At 45.5% G+C, this 20,851-nt stretch overlaps 1 protein-coding gene across 5 annotated transcripts in view; it reads left to right on the top strand.

Moving 5' to 3' along the window:
* Positions 1-13,542: 13,542 nt before the first annotated feature.
* GLRX (glutaredoxin) overlaps positions 13,543-20,851 on the top strand; it is a 41,143-nt gene continuing 33,834 nt past the window's right edge. For 3 of the 5 annotated variants that reach the window (XM_004470654.5, XM_012529879.4, XM_058276420.2), the window contains exons 1-2: positions 13,677-13,982; positions 19,453-19,572. In XM_004470654.5, coding sequence (XP_004470711.1) covers positions 13,776-13,982; positions 19,453-19,566 — 321 coding nt within the window. In that variant the 5' untranslated portion in view covers positions 13,677-13,775 and the 3' untranslated portion in view covers positions 19,567-19,572. Of the gene's footprint in view, positions 13,983-19,452; positions 19,573-20,851 lie in introns of all 5 variants that reach the window. The other 2 variants (XM_071209112.1, XM_004470653.5) reach the window with 2 other exon arrangements.

Below are 20,851 nucleotides of genomic sequence, written 5' to 3'. Positions count from 1 at the left end.
TATAATCCATGGTATTTGGTATAATCACATAGTTGTGCATTCATCATTTCAATCATTATTAGAGCATTTTCATTATTTCAGTAATAATAATAATAAACAAAAAACAGAAAAACAAGAAAATTCTTGATCTCTCAATCTCTGTCTGTTTCCCCTGCTGTACATAGCCTCTATTTCTGGCTATTCTTGCACAATTATTTATTTATTAAGCAGTTTTACTGAGATATATTAACATACCATATGATCTATCTTAAGTTTGTAATCAATGACTTTTTGTATAATGATAAGGTTGGGCATTCATCACCACAAAAAATTTGAGAACCATTTTATTACTCCAAAAAGAAAAACTCCACACCCCCAGCATGCCTTCCCCAGCTCTACATAACCACTAATCAAATTTTATCTTTATAAATTGATTTATATTTACATTTTATATAAATGGAATCATACAATATGTTACACAATATATTTAGTTCCGTAGTAGTGCAATCATACAGTATTTGCCCTTTTGTGTCAGGCTTAGTTTACTCAACATAATGCCTTCCAGGTTCATCCATGTTGTCATGTGCTTTATGACTTCATTTCTTCTTATAGCTGCACAATATTCCATTATGTGAATACACCACAGTTTGTTTATTCATTCATCAGGTGATGGACACCTGGATTGTTCCCAACTTTTGGCAATCATGAATAAGGCCGCTTTGAACATAGGTATGCTGATGTCCATTCATGTCACTGCTCTCAGTTCTTCTGGGTATATACCTAGTAGTGGTTTGCAGGGTCCCACGGTAAATCTATATTTAACTTCTTTAGGAACTGCCAAACAGTCCTCCATAGTGGCTGTACCATTCTACATTCCCACCAACAATGAAATAAGTGTTCCTATCTCTCCGAAAGCTCTCCAATATTTGTAGTTCTCTGTCTTTTCAATAGTGCCATATGCCCTTTTGATAAGTACAAAATTCTTACTACCACCCCCCCAAATTCTGGTATGATCCGTGTCAGTTTCTTCCCTCCCATTCTGTCCTTTGCATCTCCCTACCAGCCATTAGATTTTGCTTTCTGTAGTTTAAATTACAAAAGAAATATTTTGTTTTCATTTTCCATATATAAAATTATCATGCAATATTATCAACAGATGAATGGATTTTAAAATGTGATATATCCATACATTGGAATATTATTCAGCTGTAAAAAGAAGTGAAGTGCTGGCACATGCCACAACATGGGTGAACTTCAAAGACATCATGTTGAATGAAATAAACCAGACATGAAAGGACAAATAAAGTAGGATTTCTCTTATATGAAATACTTGGAAAAGCAAATTCATAGAAACAGGAAGCAGAATAGTGGTTACCAAGGGTGGAGGGAGAGGAGAATGGGGATTAACTGCTAAACAAGTGTTAATTTAGGTTTAGGGTGTTGAAAATATCTAGAAATAGTGGTGCAAGTTACACAATGTGTTGGTCTTTTTTTAAAGAGTTATTTATTTATGATCCCCCCTTCCCCTCCTCCCACCCTGCTGTTTTTGCTGTCTGTGTTGTCTTCTCTTTTCATTTTCTCTCCTCTAGGATTCACTGGGGTTCAACCCTGGAGACCTCTAATAGGGAGAGAGTTTCCCTGTCAATTGTGCCACCACAGTTTCTGGTTTCTGCTGTGCTTCACCTTGACTCTCCCCTTGTCTCTCTTTTGATGAGTCATCATCTTGCTGCATAACTTAATTGCACAGGGCACTGGCCCACCATGCAGGCACTCATGCAGGCACTGGCTTGCCATGTGGGCATGCTTTCTCTTCTCCTTTTTCACCAGGAAGTCCCAGGGATCAAACCTAGGTCTTCCCATATGGTAGGTGGAAGCTCTATCACTTGAGCCACATCCGCTCCCTGTCAGTGTGCTCAATGTCAAAGAATTATCTACTTAAAATGACGTTTATGCTATGTATCTTTTATCACAATTTAAACATAAATTATTTTTTAAAATATCAAATATGATTTTCAAAATATGCCCAGGCAGGTTTAAAACATTCAACCATTCATACAACATGGGCCCCAAAAAATAGGACCACTGCAAATCCTCACAACATACTGGTGGCTGCAAACAGATCATCAGCCCTGCTGACACCCTGTCCAGCAGTCCTGTACTATGCCTGAGGACTCTTCTCCCACCACCAGCGCTGAGAACAACTGAAGTACGTCCTAGTGTTTCTGCTCACGTTGACACAGAACCCTACAAGGTGAAGAAGAAACATGAGTGGAGATGGTGTAAGCTGTTCTCCTTTCTTTTACATGAACCTTCCTCACAGCCAGCTCCATCATGGTGAGCTGATGCTTCTGTCAGTACAAGGTTAATTATCGATGATGAATGAACAGCAGCCAAGGGCATTACCATGTGTCAGCATGAGGCCCTGCAGTCCATTATGTTGCTATCAGTTGGCATCACCCTACTGCTCATCTCAAAACTCAACTATTAGGAAACTCAGCTGGTATCTATTTAGCTGCCACCCACTTACTACTCCCAAGGGAATTTCCATTTGCTGTTTAAGCCACGAGGGGTTGAGGCACTTTGTTTCCCAATCCTTGAACACTGACCCAGTCGTGGGAGTAGTCAACACCCAAACGTGAGCATTTCCTCTCCTGCCTGAGTAGGAGGAAGATGACATCCCGGGTTACTGAAAGTACCTGTACTTCCCCTATGAGCCACTGCTTATAGTACAGATCTGTAAAATTGATGAGTAAGGTGAGGAACAGTGATCATCCCAACAAAACAGAAGCTGGACCCAAAAGAGATGAGGCTGGAGTCAAGAGGAAGTTAAAAATAAATTACAACCATGATGCAGTTTCTGAAATGATTTATTATTAAGCATGTATGAAACACTCCGCTGACTCCCAGAAACAACTGGAAGGTCTTTATAGAGAACTGTGATTCTCCACTGGAAGATTCAGAGATAAAACAGGGAAACACAGGGTTCTATTTTTGTTCACAAAATAAATAAGATATAGGCAATTCAATCAGATTTTATTGAGTGCTTATTTATACATGTTGCAAGGAATATAAAAGGTGAGTCTCTCTCCTCAAGGAGATTACAATTACAGGAGGTAAACCAAGGTATTTCTGAGAGCCTGTGGAGGGAGGAAACTGAAATATCAGCCCTTCAGCTTTCTGGAGGGTCACCTCCAATCTCCCATCCTTGACTGGGGAAGCACCCAATTCCCCCAATATTTACAACACTTCCCTGAGGTCTATCTCTTGTGCTTCCCTGACTTCAAGCTCCTGAGACTTCTCCTACTCTCTCCACACTACCTTAGAACCCACTTTTCTCTGAGTTCTCCAAAATAATACATTCACTGTAGCATTATTGCTAGACTGGAAACAACCAAAACCTCCAACAATAGGAAACCAGTTAAATGTATCAACGGTACATTCATAAAAGGAATACTAGGTGTCATTTTAAATAATGAGTTAGAGCTACTTATAGTCAAAATAAATTGTTAAATGACAAAAGGCTTTTTCATACTGTTTCTGAAAAAAAAATGCATAAAGAACATCTCCAATAAGAGGCACAGGAAACTGGTAACACTGGTTGTATTTTGAGAGGAATTTGAGGCTCCAGATCAGAAATAAGAGAAAGTCCATCTTTTCACATGATTTTTAAAAACAGTGAACCAGAGTTACATAAACACATTTCTAAAGAGGAGGGCTCGGGGGAGGAGACCACTCACCTAAAAGAATTAGGGAGTGAGTTTAAACTTTGCTGAGGACGGCCTGGAGCAAGAAGCAAGAAGCAAGAAGCAAGAAGCAAGAAGCAAGAAGACAGCCTAAGCCTCCAGCCCCAGCTGCCTCCAGCCCCTCTTACAACACCGCCCGCTGGGGGCCTCCCCATCCCTCAGCTCTGGGCTCTCGGGTGTTTTCATGCGTGCTCACTTCTCCACACACCAGACTTCACTTCTGCCCCGCTTAAAGCCCTTGGATGGAAACTCCGTCTCCACTAAAGCAACACACCTGTGCTCCTGGTGCGCGTCACGCCCCCGCCTAGAGCAGGGGTCCTAACCTTCTCTGTTCCACGGACCCCTTGGCCGGTCAGGTGAAGACACGGGCCCTTTGCTAAGTCCACCTGTACCGCGTATCATTTAGTAAATACATCACACCCACACCAACACGTCCCCACAAGAATAATGTTGTTTTGAGTTTCAGTTCAAGCTCACGGACCCCTTGTTTAGAAGCCCTGACCTAGAGCATGAGAACGGCCACCTTTCTTAATTTCTCTCAAGACAATCAGCACCGGCTCAGTCGGCAGCCACCCCGCCCCTCCCTCCCTTGAGTTCATCACTGAACCCCAGAGCCCCTGTGGTCCGGAAACCCTGGGCAGAGGCCTCTGGGGCCTCCTGGTAGCCAGGAGATGTTCCCGCCCAGCATGGGGCTCGGCCTGAAGGTGCTTCTGGTGGACTCCACCACCGCGGGGGGTGGCCCTGGGACTTGCACTTGGCCGCCAGGGGCTCACCCCTGGGCCTTGGTTCACCCTTCCGTGTGCTGTGTGGGTGAGAGGCTCACAAGTCCTCGCCCCTCCAGACCGACCACCTCCCTCTGCCCCGGAGCCAGGTAGCTCCCTTCTTCCCTCCCAAGCCCAGTTCCTATCCCTTCCTTTCTCAGGCAGTTCCTTACAGGTCCAAACCAACGTTCCCCTTCAAAAAGGCAGAAGAGCTTCCCGCTCGTCCATCCTCCACCCAGGACGTGGGAAACCAGAACTCAGAAAAAGGCCTGTCTGTCCTTCTCGTAAGCGGGGAGGGGAGGTTATCTGCACAAGGGAGACTGCACACAGGAATTACCCAGCGCCCGCTCTGTTACACCCTCCTTCACTACGTGGCTGTGCTCCATACAGGAGAATTTACTTCCCGTAAGTAAGTAAAGGGGAATGCTCACAAAGGGGGACAAGGGCAGTTATTAGCTTCCTGGATTTATCGTCTCAGGAGAGTAACTCACAGGTAAAACAGCAGACACAGGGTAGTTAGCTGCCCGAGGCTTGACAGATGAACTCTGAAGACAAAGCAGACATTAGGTGGGTCTTCCTCTGAAAAGGAAGGTTTTGGGGGTGAGTATTAAATCCAAGGGGACTCTACACCCAGAAGTTCTGATTTAAGTGGTCCAGGATGGGGCCCAGGCAGGTATTTATTTTTTAATGAGATAAAATTCACATAACATAAAATTCATTTTAACTATTTTAAAGTACATAATTTCTTTTTTAGTATATTCACAATGTTGTACAACCATCACCACTATCTAAGTTCAGGACATTTTCATCACCCCCCAAAAAAAACATTTCTGTTAATCAGTCCCTCCCCATTCCAGGTGGTCTCCTGCTGCAGGACCCCGGCACCACCAGCCACAGCCTGCCCCACCTACCTGCTCTATCTAGAACTGGTTCGATTTTTTTGGTAATTCAAAACAGAAGCTCTAAAATTCGGTCTTCTACTGAAAATGGTAGAGAAATTTTCTTCAGCAACCTTTAAAAAGCTCAGTTGTTTTCCTTTCTGTTCCTTTTCTCGCTGCCAATTTTCTGCTGAAAGGCTCAGTACCTTTTGAGCTGTACTTTCAAGCTCAGTCTTCTCAGAGCTCTCAGATAGTCCACGAGTCTGCAGAAGTGAGGTGGTGGGGCCTGGACTGACTACCAAATTTCCAGTCCCTTTTCTATGACCCTACCCGCTTTTTGATTAGCCCTGGCACGGCCATGATCAATTGAGGTGTGTCACCTTGTGGCTGTATTACCGCCTTTCTGGTTCTCTAATTTCCCATGAGTGTATCAAGAGTTGATAACACAGTTTTTATGTTGGGTCTTTATTGTTTCCTTTAAAAATAACACACGGGGAAGCGCATGTGGCTCAAGTGATTGAGCTTCCACCTACCACATGGGAGGTCCCTGGTTAGGTTCCCTGGTGCCTCCTAAAGAAGACAGTGAGCTGGCACAACGGGCAGGTGTGGCAAGCTGATGCAACAGAAATACAAGAAGGAAAACATAATGAGAGACACAACAAAGCAGGGAACAGAGGCAGCTCAAGTGATTAGGCCCCTCCCCCGGTTCCGTCCCTGGTGACTCCTAAAGAAACAAGGAAGATGAACAGAAATAGCTAGTGCAAACAATGAGGGGGTGGGGAGAAATAAATAAATAAAATGAATCTTTAAAAAAAAATAACACACACAAGTAACAACAGCCTTATTGTGCAAGTTTCAAATAATGTAAAAGTAAACAGAGCAAAGCTAAAAACCTGCCACCATCCCCACTCTCCTCCTCTGAGGTCACCAATGCCCACAGTTTGCCCTGCAGCCTTCCAGTCACCTTTCCAGGTATTTCCAACACATGCACTACATGTATCTATACATCCAAACATACACATTGCTTTTATTTCTCTTTCTCTTTTTTTTAGATATCGATATGATTTTACAACTTTTTAAACAATGTTTTTTCTCTTGGGGATTTTTTTATGCTAGGCTAAATAGATCAATCTTCCTATAGAATCTTATATATAAGCGATCTTCCTGTATATTCTAGAAAAGTCGTTACATACTTATCTCCTTTGGTTTCATTCAAACTGCATCATTTGGATGTGGCCAAATTTGTTATCCAGAACCCTGCCGAAGAACATTTTTTGTGATAAGTGAGCTTATCTATCTGTCAGAGAGTCCTTTAATTGAGCCTGGTATTCTGCAGAGAAATCAAGAGACATGAGAGTCAGTATGTGGGGAAGGATCCTGGATGGGAAGGAATGGACAGGAGGTTCCCTGGGTGAGGAAGGGTTCAGAGGCTGTTATTTCCTCTCCATTCGTTTTCTAAACCATCTGGTGATGTTGTTCAATAGCTGCTATTAGCTGAGATCTTTATTTTCCAGTTGCAGCTTCTGTTAGTTTTGCCTCAAGCTCTTTTGACAAGCAATTCCAAATGACAGCTCCAGCTCCACAGTTGTCCTGCAATTGTTTCTGGAAAAGACAGGCCCTCGGTTCTAATTAAAAATGCTCTGTGATTCATTTGATTCACTTCCTTTAAGCATCTCGGCTCATATTAAAGGTTTTTTTTCCCCACAACCAATTGTGCATGAATGTAGCTGTTACTACCTTATATTGATCTAACCTAATGATCTTATAATGATCTAAAAATAAAACGACCTAAAATTATTAATTTAATGTTTTGCTACATTGGCAATGTATTGGCCTGGGTGATTCACTTTCCTCTAGAAGTACTGCCTCCTTGGTCAAATAAAACTCATCTAGACGAATTTCGCAAGAAAGACTTGAAACCGCTTTGTTTGAGGGGCTTTTTGTTTTTGTTTTTCTGGTGTGTTTTTTTTTTTTAACTTTTTTGTTTGTTTCAGCATTTCTGGCACTACTGTTCAAATTTTGTCATGCAGCCAAGCATCCACCAAGAGCTCATGAGCCTGAATTTCCTGTCACTGAGCATAACTCCCTTTAAAAAAAAAAAAAGGCAAAACTCCCTCCCACTGAACCGCTTTTCCATCTTCATTGTGACTTTAACCCCTCCTTATCCTGCTCGTTCCTCCTCCTCTCCCGACTCCACTTGCCTCCTCCCTATCAGGGAACTTACGATTGGCCGTTCTGGCCGTGACTGAGCCTGGACTCTCTTCTCGCCTTGGACTTCCACTGTAGGCACTTGGCTTGCCGTCGTCAGCCAGCCCCACGCCCACGCACCCAGCACTTACGCGGCAACACATGGTTTGGGAAAGTTAAAAAAAGAAAAAAAAGGCTTCCGGGACCACAGCAAATCCCTCCTTTCTAACTTCAGCTGGTTCCCAAGCCTTCATTCTTACCATAATGATTCCTTACCTAGTTCTCAAACAGCAACTTATTTCAGCTTCCCTGTCCTTCTCCAGGGTCAGTCCTCACCAGTCTTCTCAAGTTAAGCAGAGGCTTCCTTCTAATCCACTGAGATTCTCTTCCCTGACAGGAACTTCTGCAACTCTCCTCCTTCAATATTTGCATCCCTGCTTTTGCCAAGGTTAACCCCACTGTCCTGTATGGACCAGCACTTTCTGTGGCCTTTCTCCATTAAGCATCTTTTCTCTCACTCGTATTTTGGCCTTCTTAACTAGTTGCTCCTAAATGCAAAAAAAGAAAAGGAAAAATGCTTATTAAAGTTTCCATCTTACTAAAGATACTTTCTCAATTCTGCTATTCCCTTCAGCTATTGCCCTATCTCCTCCTCTTCTGCCAAAGTTCTTTTAAAAAAAAAATAGTTCCTACTGTTTTTCCTCAACTTCCTTATCTCCCAATCATTAATTTGAATATAAATAAAACATAGGGAGCAGAGGTGGCTCAAGTGATTGGGCGCCTCCCTCCCACATTTGAGGTCCCCAGTTGGGTTCCCAGTGCCTCCTAAAAAAAAGAAGACAAAGAGCAGAGAGCAAGAACAAACAATAAGGGGTGGAGGGTTAAAATAAATTAAAATCTTAAAAAATAAAAAATAAAACATGCACATGGTAAATAGTCAATGGAAAAGGTATAAAATGGAAAATAAAAATTCACTACCCCATCTAACTGCTGGTCACTTTCCCCAAAGATGACCACTAATAATGGTCCTGAGTCTCTTTTCAGAAAAACAATTTATGTATGTATGTACATAAACTTTGAATTTTTACACAAAGGGAATCAAACATTTAACTGCAAATCTATTCATGCTTGAAATTTACTTATATGGCTCCTCACTACATATGGGTAAATGCCTCACTCTTTAGCAAGGCAAAGGACCCCAGGATCTGCCTGCTTGCCAGCTCTCTCCCCTCACCCCACCTCAAACTCCTGATGCTCTATCCCCACCCAACAACACGCAACACTGATCACTGGTTCTTTTCACTCCCTCTCCCTACCTTGTAGACTCATGAGCATCTTCTCACCTCTCAAGATTCAGCCTAGCTCACCTTTGTTTCCCTAGCCACTCCCCAGGTGGAAATGACCACTCTCTTTTGGTACCCTAATGCCCATATATACTTCCATTATGCCACCTAGAATACTTCGTAACTCTTGTGCCCATTTTCATGTCTGCAAAATGTATTGGTTAATCTGCTAGGTTTTTGGTAATACAGAGATGAAAGATCTTTTCCTGCCCTCCAGGAACTCACTGTAGATGACAGAAAAACTAAAAAAAAGAACAACGAAGCCCTGGACAACAAAATAATGGTGATGGCCCAGCACCATCCCAAAACCTCCAAAAGGAGTATTTTCGATGGCAAGCAAAACAACTCCATCCCTCTGCCCCACAGTACCTATGTCTTCCTCGGCCTGGAGCAGGTAGACATCCTCCTAAACCACTCAAGACTGAGGAATGAACAAAAATAAGGGCAGGGAGGGAGAGTGTAACCGCTGACTAAAGGGTATTCTCATTGTAGTTATCTTGCGTTAACTGAGTAATTTGATATAAAAATTTAAAAAATTTTAAAAAGAAAAAGGAAATATGATGGGTCAGGGCACAGCATATTATGTGAGTTCCCTGGACACCGGATCCAGGGAGAAGAGGCGGTGCTGAGGGTGCTTCCTCAGGGAGCTAATCCTCCCCCTGGATGTCCCACACACAGCCAGGAGGAGGGGCACCCAAGGCGGAGGGAGCAGCAGGAACAGAGGAATGAAGAAAGGAGCTGCAGAGGCGTCTGATGGGCTCAGACTCCACAGCGCTGGAGTAAGGGAGCCGTGGAGGAAAGGCAGGGAAGGATATGGCTAAAGAGGCCAGAAGGGACAAACCAAGCAGGGTCACGTCCCCGCTAAGGAATCTGGATTTTATTCTGGAGAACCATGGAAGGTTTTAAGAAAAGGATTTGCATTTAGAAGACCACGCGGCAGCAGTGTGGAGCCGGGCAGAGGAGCCAGGGTGGAGGCTCAGATGGAACCAGGGGAGAAGTGGTGAGGCTGGACCAAGGCGGAGCAGTGGCGTGTTCAGTCTGGGGAGGTGGTTAGAGGCAAAATCGCTAGGATTTGGCCACACTGTGTAAACAGAAGCAGGGTCATGGGAGGATGTGGTCAGTCCAGGTTTCTGCGCTGGCCGAGGGGCTGATGATGGCACACGCAGAAGGCTGAGAAGCTGTGGAAGGGACAGAGGGCAGGTTCAGCTTGGGCCATGCGTAGGCTGAGAGGCCAACAGCCCCCAGGTCATCTCAGCAGGCAATTAGAGATCCATTCCTGAGGCTTAGGAGGGAGGGCCAGACAAGAAGAGTAAGTGTGGTATTCATGGGGGGCGGCGGTGGCAGGGAGTGTTGGCTGGAACCACGAGAGGAGATACAGTTTTCCAAGGAGAATCCATGCACAGACTAGAAGAGGATCGAGCCCCAGGTACACCACACATGTAGGAGGCAACATTTCTGAGAAAGAGGCTGGGATAGAACCCTCAGATACAAAGATCATGTTGCAAATGCTGTTGGGGAGAAGAGAGCTTCAAGAGGAGGACAGTGGTCTACTGAGTCACATCCTACAAAGTGGACAAGTAAGGAAAAAGCCTAAAAAACATTTCACCAGGCCGCTTCAGCCTATGATGAGGTACAAATGAGATCACGTTAACAGTTACAGCCCGTAGCATAAATATGTCACTGGCTTATTGCCAACAGATGCATAGCAGGACCTCCACTGCCTGAAAAACACCCTTACTTCCCTCTAAGTATATCTCAGAGTGCCTGGGCTGTCTCACACAAGCCCAAGAAAGGTCTTTAGGGAAGTGGATTTGGCTCAACTGACAGGGCGTCCGCTGACCACATGGGAGGTCCAGGGTTCAAACCCAGGGCTTCCTGGCCCATGTGGTAAGCCGGCCCACGCACAGTGCTGATGCGGGCAAGGAATGCCATGCCACGCAGTGATGTCTCCCGCGTATGGGAGCCCCACGCGCAAGGAATGCGCCCTGCAAGGAGAGCTGCCCCATGCAAAAAAAGCACAGCCCACCCAGGGGTGGCAACACACACACAGAGAGCTGATGCAGCAAGATGATGCGACAAAAAGAGACACAGATTCCCAGTGCCGCTGACAAGAATGAAAGCGAATGCAGAAGAACACACAGCAAATGGACACAGAGAGCAGACAACAGGGTGGGGGAAGGGGTGGAAGGGGAGAGAAATAAATAAAAAATAAATCTTTAAGAAAAAAAAGGGTCTTTATGTGCTCTTCCACATATACACCCCCTCTTTCCACTCCCACTTGAGAACAGGACTTCCCCGCAGCCCCCACTTCGATACTTCCCCCCACAAATGTGTAGAGTTCCATGCTGCGGTCCAAACTATAAGGCTTCATGGTGACAAAGCAGCAGAGTTTTCTATTATCTTAGTTCTTCCCTGAGCTGAAGCCACATCATTTTCTGAGAAACAGAGAGAACACCCCTATTTGTCATCCGTTCATGTTCCATATCTTTCCTAGCCCCTCATGAAAATAACCTCTTCCCCTTGTGTCCTGTGACATCTGTCCTAAGACTGCAAGCACCGGCCCTTGGAGCTAAGCAGTGGGGCCAGCAATAAGGTTCCCTGCACCCCAGTCTCTGCCCCAGGACCCCAAACCCCAGCCTGCCTCTGTCCCCAGGTAACCCTATGCAAACCAAACTTTTGGGGGATCCTGCTTACCAGTTTACCCAAAACTCCACAGCGAAATTTCTGTGTTAGGCTCAGTCAGGTTACCTGGCTACAAGGTGGTTTTGCAACTTAGAAGTCACCCGATGACATTGGCCAAAGGAGTTTCAGCTGAATGGTGGAAAAGGAGGTCAGATAGCAATGAGATGAGAAGAGAGTGGGAGGTGAGAAGAGAAGAGATAGCAAACATAATAGCAAGTTTCATGAGGCTTGGCTGTTAAGGAAAGGGCGATAGCAGGATAGTAAGGTCAAAGAAGATGGAAGATGGTGGTGGGTGGTGGTGGTGGTGATTATTTTTAACATGGGGGAGACTCAGTCAGGAACTAAGGAAAAACTGCCAGAAGAGAAGGAAAGGCCAGCACCAGACACTAAGGAGAGAAAGGCTCTGGGGAAACAGCCAGGGACAAGGCTGAGCTGATGAGCCATTGGCTGCTTGAACCCGAGGGTTTTGGTTTTTGATAAGTAATGGAAGCATTTTATTTTATTTTTTCATTAAGCTTCTTAGCTTCTTAGTAACACGATGGAATGAGAAAACAAGAACAAAAAAAAACATGAGTTTTTGCAAATCTGACAGATTTCAAGGCAATCTGGGGGCTAGGGGACCTAGGGAGGGGATAGCCACAGGAGTCTGGGCTAAAGGAAGAAAAAGAGGAGAGGAGACACAGTCTTGGTGGCTGGTTACTCAGGAGGGAAGCGAAGCTATGGGTCAGGTAGCCTCAAACTCTGACCAGGACAAGCTGCCTCCAACCTTCCAGGCCAGCACATTCGTTTGGTTGGCAGAGTTCTCATTCGGTTCCCTCTCTGTGACTCAGAAGTTGGATTTTTCATTTTGCTCCTTTAATTTTAGTAACAATAGTGTCACAGTAAAAAGCTGCTTCCAAGAGTCCATTTTCTCCCATTGTCTTAATCTCCAAGTGTTTGGTATTCCACCGACATGACAGTGCTGGTGTCAAGGGCTGATGCTGGCTCCATGTCTCCGAAGATACTTCAGTGTCCACAAAAAACTTCCTGGGGAAAAGGATGAATCCTTTTAAAGGAGGAGGGTGTGAGGACCAGACCTAAGACTAGAAAACTTTTCTCTGTCATCAGAGGGAATGGGCACCATGGGGAAGAGCGTCAGGTTTTCTAGACCTGCCAATTCCTTCCCTCGTGTCTATTAAAACTTGAGGTGAATGTGGTAGCTGAGTTATTATACGACTTCCACTCACAAACAGTGAAAATGGAGGCTCACAAACAGAGGGTCAAACGGAGAAAGACCCTCATTGAAACTGTAGTTTGAAATCAAGTTTATGTTGGAAACTGCTGCTCAAGGATCACAGACTCCAGTGCTTATGGGCGAAAGGAGTGGCTCAAGGGCACGGTCCAGTCAAGTGGGGCACGTGGCAAACGGGAGCCAGCTACCTGCCCCGCCCAAAGGGGCCACAGCTGCTCAGGACTGCCAGACCTGCCTTTTCAGGAAGAAGTCGCCAGTTCTTCCTCCTGGTGGAGCAAATCTTCTATTACTATTTCTAGTTCTCAGCCCCCATCTGTAGGGGGAAGTTTAAATAAATTAAATCAGGTCTAGATTCTTCCATGAAATCTCTGGATTTTTAAAGGTTGGAAACTAATTCCAAATAAAACAATAATAGCAGCAGCAACATCATTAGCAACATCACTAACACCTATGGGCCAAGAAAACCATGCTGGGAGCAGCCCAGCACCACGCAAGGTGCACGGTCACAATTTCAATCTCATTTCCTCTGAAGAGATTGCAAAGCTTTGTTTCTTGTTTGTGACTGTTTTTAAAACTGCATTTCAGAGAAAGAAAACAAGAGGTTTTGCCCAAAAAGGTCACTGCTCCCTCAGCCCCCTCTCTGAGCACTTTATGCTTCCCCAGAGGGCAATTTGACTCTGATCTTTGCCAAAGGGCAAGCACTCAGGAAAGGTCTGAAGACAGCAGAGACACCCTGGCAGAGCTCCTGTGATTAAACAGCAAGCGCTCCGTCTTAGGCGTGCCTTACCTAGGAATCACGCCAGACTGGAATGACTTTGGGGCTGTCCCTTTAAAACTAGAGCATGCTACCAAGCAAACTCCACCTCCAAGGAGGTTCCTTTAAAGGGGAGCCAGCTGTCTGGGCCACTGTTTTGTACCCCGAGCTATACCTGCAGTGACGGTTCCTCCCAGGGAGACGCCTGCCGGTCTCTATGGCTGAAGAATTTGTGAATAGCAAAATCCACCCGGGGAAGGTGGTTGTGTTCATCAAACCCACCTGCCCCTATTGCAGAAAGAGCCAAGAGATCCTCTACCAGATGCCCATCAAGCAAGGACTTCTGGAATTTGTCGATATCACAGCCACCAGTGACACAAACGCGATTCAAGCGTATTTGCAACAGCTCACAGGGGCAAGAACGGTGAGCTTGGGGTTTAGCAGGGGGAAAGGGGCCAGGTTCCGTTTTCTTGTCAGACTGTGGCCGGTGTGCCTGTGCCTTTCTTTCTCTTGGGCTTCTTCAGCGGAGGGAGCGCTGTGCGCGGTGGGGGAGGGAGCGTGAGCGCAGACACGCTCACTTGAACGGGTGGCCAGGCTGTGGCGACAGCCCCGCTCAGCCAGAGGAGGGAGCGCAGCTGCTGTGTGCTCTGGGTCAGTGGCCCAGCGCCTCGAGAGCGGTTTCGGGAGTTAACCTGGAGACCTCGTTTTAAGCCCTGCGGTGCAATGACTTTTCAACTTGCAGGGCTGGGGGTGATCTGTGCTTTTCTGTTTCTCAACACGGGAATCTTGTCCGTTGCTCCTTCTGATTTCGCTTGTCTGAGTGATTTGCTGTCCTTCAGTCTTTCCTCCAGGCTTCCTTTAACCATAACCTAATATGCTCATCCTTCCTTAACTTACCTGGTTCCTCCCACTGGAGAAATCACGAGACCCGTTATCCTCCCCTTGTTCTAAATTATGGCATGTTTCCAGGTCTGTCATGGTAGGAAGGGGTACTCTGGAGTTCAGAGTCCAGAGTACTTGAAGTCCCCTCAACTTCAAATGGACCGTAGGACCCCAAGAAGTACTCTCCTCTGTGGCAAAGACTTCCTCTTCCTTGGATCCCACAGCTTCTCACAGGATACCAGCCGGCCAGACACTGTATCAGTTCTGGTGAGGGATGGGGTGATAGGTATCCACCAGCTCACCCAAGTTGCCTTTCACGGTGAACCTTCTAGAACGCAGTGTTTGCAGAAGTGTGCACCCTATTTCAGTCGCAGTTTGACTTAGACTTTTCTCTGGGTTCTGAGTACAAAGCATTGGTGGTGGTTTCTCTTCTCCTCCCCAGTCATAAATCCACACTGTAGGGCAGAGTAAGGCTAAAACCTATTCGCTTTAGTTGCTATCAGCGCCCAGCTGTGAGCTGAGGAGTCCCCTCTCTGGCAGAAGACACCATGGAGACAGGATCCTGCTGCTTAGCTGAGCCACCTGAGCCACCCAGGTCCTGAGAGAAAGGACCACACAATCACTTCTTGGCCCCCACTGTGGCTGGCACCACAGATCCCTCTAAGCAAGGAATGCCCAAACTTCGCTCACATTAGAATCACCTACAGAGCTTTTTAAAAAGTTCTGATGCTAAAGTTTCGCCCGATACCAGTGTAATCGGAATGCCTGGGGGTGGGAGCTAGCAGTCAGTATGGGCAAAGGTCCCCAGGTGGTTCCGATGTGTAAAACGATAGGCAACCTGTGCGCTGAGTCTGGCAGTATTCTGTTCTCTACCAGGAAAGACAAAGCTTTTCATTCATTCAACAATTATTCCTGTCTCCTGTGTGCCAGGCACAGGGATCACAAGCCACGAATGCAACAGACAAAACTGCCTGCCTTCATGGAACTTACATTCTGGTGGAGGAGACAAGAAAATACAATAAATAAGACAGTACACTGGAGGGCAGTAAATGATTTTTGTGCAGTGGAGAAAAGTAGAAAGGGAGGTAGGAAGCAGCATGTAATTTTAAATAGAGCCATGGGGCCTCACTGGGAAGTTGACATCTGAATAATCGCTAAAGAAGGTGGGAAGGCAAGACAGGCAGAAATGTAGAGGCAGCGGGAACAAGCGTGCCCGGAGATTCAGGGAAGGGCAAGGAGGCCAGGGTGCCTTGACCGTGGAGAGTTAGTGGGAAAGAGGAGATGAAGTCTGAGAGGTAAAGGGTGACAGACTGGGAAGGGCTTTCAAGCTGTTGTAAGGACTGTGCACTCAGGGTGAGAAGGGACCCCCTGGAGAGTTCTGAGTAGAAGATTGACCTGCTCTGACTTCTGTTTTGAAAAGGTCAGTCTGGCGGTTTTGGGGTGAAGGGAGTGTGGGAGGATGAGGGCAGACTCGGGAGACTTCAGGAGACTGTAGCAGTGATCCAGGGGGGAAATGATGGTGTCTGCACCAGCGAGGCAGCCAAGGAGGCATCTGGTGAGCAGCCCTGAGTAGCTTCACCTGAGAGAGTGCGGAAGACACTGCCTGCTGGGACCTGGGGACACCTACTCCAGGAGAGTCAGGGCCCCAGTATTACCCAACTTGTTTTCATGGTACTAGTTCTCTTTCCTCTCCTTGACGGGAACCAGCTCTCAAGTTCCTCCAAGGTCGGGGGAGGGCGGTCGGGGTGCATTTCCTCCCCTTTCCTCAGCAGAATCAAGGGTGTCTCTGTTTCCTGTTTCAGCACCCGCGCCCCCACCCCACCCCCGCGCGGTCTGTGCCGTCGTGGGTGCAGCCTGTCTTCAGCTCCCTTGAGGGGTGGACTCTCGGGCGGTTTTCCTGCTGCCCAGCCTGGAGGGTGGATGTGAGGGCAAAGGTGACTTTGCTCTCCCGGGTGAAGTGCTCTTGGCTGGATCGCCCTCAGCAGGGGGCGGCTGCAGGGCGGTGGGTTTTCAAAGCCTCCCTTACCTTGAGAGGAATAAATGGCTCATTTTAAACCAGGGATTTGCACAGTGTGTTTCCCGGACCAGCTAGAGCAGCATCACTTGGGAGCTTGTGAGGAATGCACACTCTTGGGCACTGACCGAAATTCGGGAGGGTGGGGCACCGAAATCTGTGTTTTAACAAGCTGTGAGTCTGATGCTCAAATCTGAGAACCACTGGGGACTCTGCTCCTCGGGTCGCCCTTTGGTCACACTCAAACCCCTCTGCCCAGGCTCAGAGATGGAGATACCAGAAGCCGTGTGAGGAGTGACAATTGCTGTATTCTTTTTGAAAGTAAAGAAGTTCATGAATTAATAAATTGCACTCTTGTTTAAAGCTCATATAATTTTTATTTAATGAGGTAATGGCTTCAACAGAAGGAGCTGTGTAAGTATAATTACATTGGAGTTACATTAGGACTCTCCTGCTTACTGTTTACAATTGACCAGAGCCAAGTCTTTCTGGGGATATAGAAGTTGAAAGGGCCCAAGAATTTGGAAAGAAAGCTTTATTTTCTCTAAAATAATGGCCAGGAGCAAGGGAAATGTCAGGTTTCTCACCTCAACTTTCTGGTGCTCTTCTGTTATTAAAAACAATGTTGCGTTGATGACGCTTTGCTTCCCGTATGCCAAGCGTCCTCCACAACCCTGTGGTACAGGTGGCACTGGCAGTATTTTCTGTGACTGAATGTGACATTTCCAGTTCTTCTCATTGGGTCCTAAGTAGCACAGCTTGCTCCAGAACTGCGTCCACTACGTTCTTTCCCTCTCTCTGGGCACAGGAAGTAACCATGAAAATTTGGTGCAGGATTTCTTTTAAATGTTTGACCTTTACTTTTTTTTAAGATTTATTTTTTTATTTTATTTATCCCCCACCCCCACCCCCCGTGGCTTGCTTGCTGTCTGCTCTCTGTGTCCATTTGCTGTGCGTTCTTCTGTGTCTGCTCATCTCCCTTTGCTGCATCATCTTGCTGTGCCAGCTCTCTGTGGGTGTGGGCCGGCTTGCCTTCACAAGGAGGCTTTGGGACACGAACCCTAGGGCCTCCCATACGGTAAACGGGAGCCCAATCACTTGAGCCACAGCTGCTTCCCTGATCTTTGCTTTTTATTGATTTTTATTATAGTAACATATCATACAATTTTCCCTTTTAGCTTTTAATTTAGTTGCATTAATAACTTTTATAATGCCATGCCACCACCTCCACCTTTCATTACAAAAACTTTCATTACCCAAAACAGAAGCTTTGTACCCATTAAGCAATTCCCTATTCTCCTCTCTTCCTGGACCTGGTAATCTCTAATCTATTTTCTGCCACTATGAATTTGCTTATTCTTGATAGTTCATATTAGTAGAACCATACAATATTTGTTTTTCCGTGTCTGGCTTATTCATTTAACATGCTTTCAAGGCTTGCTTTTTATTTTTAAAAACCACTTTCCACCCAGACTCTATTTTTAATAAAACTACTACAAGAACGTATCTGCAATAATTCAGCCTTTTCTCTTCTATCTGGCTTTTTTTTTTTTTTAATCGCTTGAATTATTAAGCCTTCTGAAGAAAATCAAAAGCTTTGAAAATATTTTGACTGTTTCCTCCTTAATCTCCCCCACCCCTTCTGGTACATTCCTAGTGTTGGGGATGAGGATCTGCTTGTTTCTCAGTCAGGTGACCTATATCATCACCTGCCAGTCAGCCTGTGTGTCATGCCCTTGCCGGGAACTTGCTTGGGCCACAGTGAGGGGAGTTCCTTTTCCCTCGAGATTCTAAAAGCCTTCTGGAATTATGGAATGTGGCTGGAGGAGCAGGCAGGGAGGGAGCATGTGTGTGACTGGGGATGCACTCATTCCGCAGGTGTAATGACGGTGTCATTCTGGTCTGCCTTGGGTAACCCAGCCATGCCAGCTATGAAGCCAAAGCAGATGAATGTCACTGATCCCAGAGCTGTGGCATTTAAGCATCTTATGATGGGCCTGGGATGAAACAATGAGACCAGACATCATTGTCTCCTCCCCACATTGAGGAGAGAGCTCAATCTGTGTCTGAACAACTGGGAGAGATGAGTGTAATAAACTAGACCTAAAAATCAGGGACAGAGACCTAAAGTAATTAATTTTCCAATTGTATTTAGAAAGAAACTCCTGGTTGCTTGTGGCTCAGCTTAAGGACTCAGGAGTGGTCACAGCTGCAGAGAAACCAGAATTCCATGGGTGGTCTCCCTGTAGCCAGCCAAAATTCTTTCCCTGAAACGTTTCTATAGATTGAACTTTTAAATCATTTTGACAAGTTGGGCAATCTCATGCACAGTGCTTCCTCCTCTCATCCTCAATTTGAAAAGTATCCTGGCTTAAAACCATTCTTTAATAAATAATTTTACTCTTATAACAGTAAGAAAGTTTTATCCTTGGGAAGCGAGTTTGGCTCAACTGATAAGAGCATCCGCCTACCATATGGGAGGTCCAGGGTTCAAACCCAGGGCCTCCTGACGCATGTTTTGAGCTGGCCCATGTGCAGCGCTGATGCGTGCATGTAGTGCTGTGCCATGCAGGGGGTTCCCCGTGTAGGAAAGCCCCACGTGCAAGGAGCGCGCCCTGTAAGGAGAGCCGCCCCTTGCGAAAAAAGTGCAGCCTACCCAGGAGTGGCGCCGCACTCATGGAGAGCTGATGCAGCAAGATGATGCAACAAAAAAGAGACACAGAGTCCCGGTGCTGCTGACAAGAATGCAAGCAGACAAAGGAGAACACACAGTGAATGGACACAGAGAGCATTCAATGGGGGGGTGGAGGGAAGGGGAGAGAAATAAATAAATAAATCTTTTTTGAAAAAAGGAAGTTCTATCCTAAAGAAACCTACATGTAGAGCTTATAATGTGATTTGAAAAGATTTGGGTCATGGGACATATTTAGAGGAAGGATCATTCTTTGTAATCTAATAACTAAATTCCTTAAGTGCCCTGGTTTGTTTGCTTTTTTAGGTACCTCGTGTCTTTATTGGAAAAGATTGTATAGGTGGGTGCAGTGAACTAGTAAATATGCAAAAGAGTGGGGAACTGGAGATCCGGCTACGGCAAATTGAAGCTCTAAAATAATTACAGGTGAGTGAAACGTCAGGCCAGGGACCTGGGAAGACACAGGATTCCACTGTCAATGTTTTATTCCAGAAAAGTATTCTGGCTAGGGAAATAATGACTTGGGGTGATTTGAGGAACTGTGACATCAATCATTTATGAATTTCAACCTTTTACAAAGGGATTGATTGTGCCAATGGGAGATTGTGCCAAAGGTTGCACTCAACCTTTATTTGACAAGTATTTATTGAGCATGTACTATGTGTCAGGCATTGTACTAGGCTCAGGAAACACAGTGATGAATAAAAAGATAACATCAAACTTACATTCTAGAGAGGTAGACAGATCAAAAACAAGCAAATAATTCCTAAAACAAATAAATAAAATAATGATAGAACATGGCAGGGCAGGGAGCGAATATAGCTAAGGTGATGAGGGAGGGCTTTTTCCAAGAGATGGGGGTTGAGCTGAGATGTGGTTGAGGAGAGAACCAGGTAGAGGTGAAACAAGGGCTTTCTAGGTGGGGGAAATAGAAAGTACAAAAGTCCTGAGGTGGCAACAAGTATGAGATGTCAACAGGAAGAAAGCAAGAGCAGCTTGAACAAAGAGCAGTGAGGAAGAGTGATAAGAAAGGTTGGCAGGGGTCAGAGCACACAAGCCATTAGTCCTTATGGAAAACTGTAGGGAGCTGGACCTTTTAGAAAAGAAACAAGTTAGGATTAGGGTATGACAAGCTGCCTTCTTCCCTCCCTCCCTGTCAGCTCTCCAGAGCTGTTAGTGCTAGCTAGCTTCTACAGAGGCAGATAGCACTGACATCACACGGTGTTCCTTTAGCCAAGTGGTAAATTTACAGTAATAAGTGCCTGTTACCCACTAATTAATAATAACTTGGCAACGAATATACATAATTTGTGATGGTTATTCAGAATAGTACAGGAGTGAGGGGGAGGGGAAATCTGAAAAAAATACAATAAAATTTCCTGAAATAAGATAAAGTCAATATTATAACCTTCCTATAATTCTACATCAGCACATCATTGGACACTACTTGGGTTCACTTTTTGTATCACACCATGCAGTGTAGCACTCAAAACCTAATTTGTTGTTAAACAAAAATTTTCCTAACATTAGACCACTTTTAGCAGTTTAGGTTTTGATTAAGAGTGGAGGAAAACAAATTACTTTCTAAGAAGATAGGAAATACCATTTCCCAACTACCTCTGTGTTCGGGTGGGCATTAGAGTCCCCCATATTCATAAGATCTCTTTATTTGCATTGTCCTTTTCATTTAGAACAAGAGTTCTTA

This window comes from Dasypus novemcinctus, chromosome 2 (genome assembly GCF_030445035.2).
Source record: "Dasypus novemcinctus isolate mDasNov1 chromosome 2, mDasNov1.1.hap2, whole genome shotgun sequence".
NCBI classification, from domain to species: domain Eukaryota; kingdom Metazoa; phylum Chordata; class Mammalia; order Cingulata; family Dasypodidae; genus Dasypus; species Dasypus novemcinctus.
Note: the sequence above shows the minus strand (reverse complement) of the source record. Positions and strands in the feature narration are given on the sequence as shown.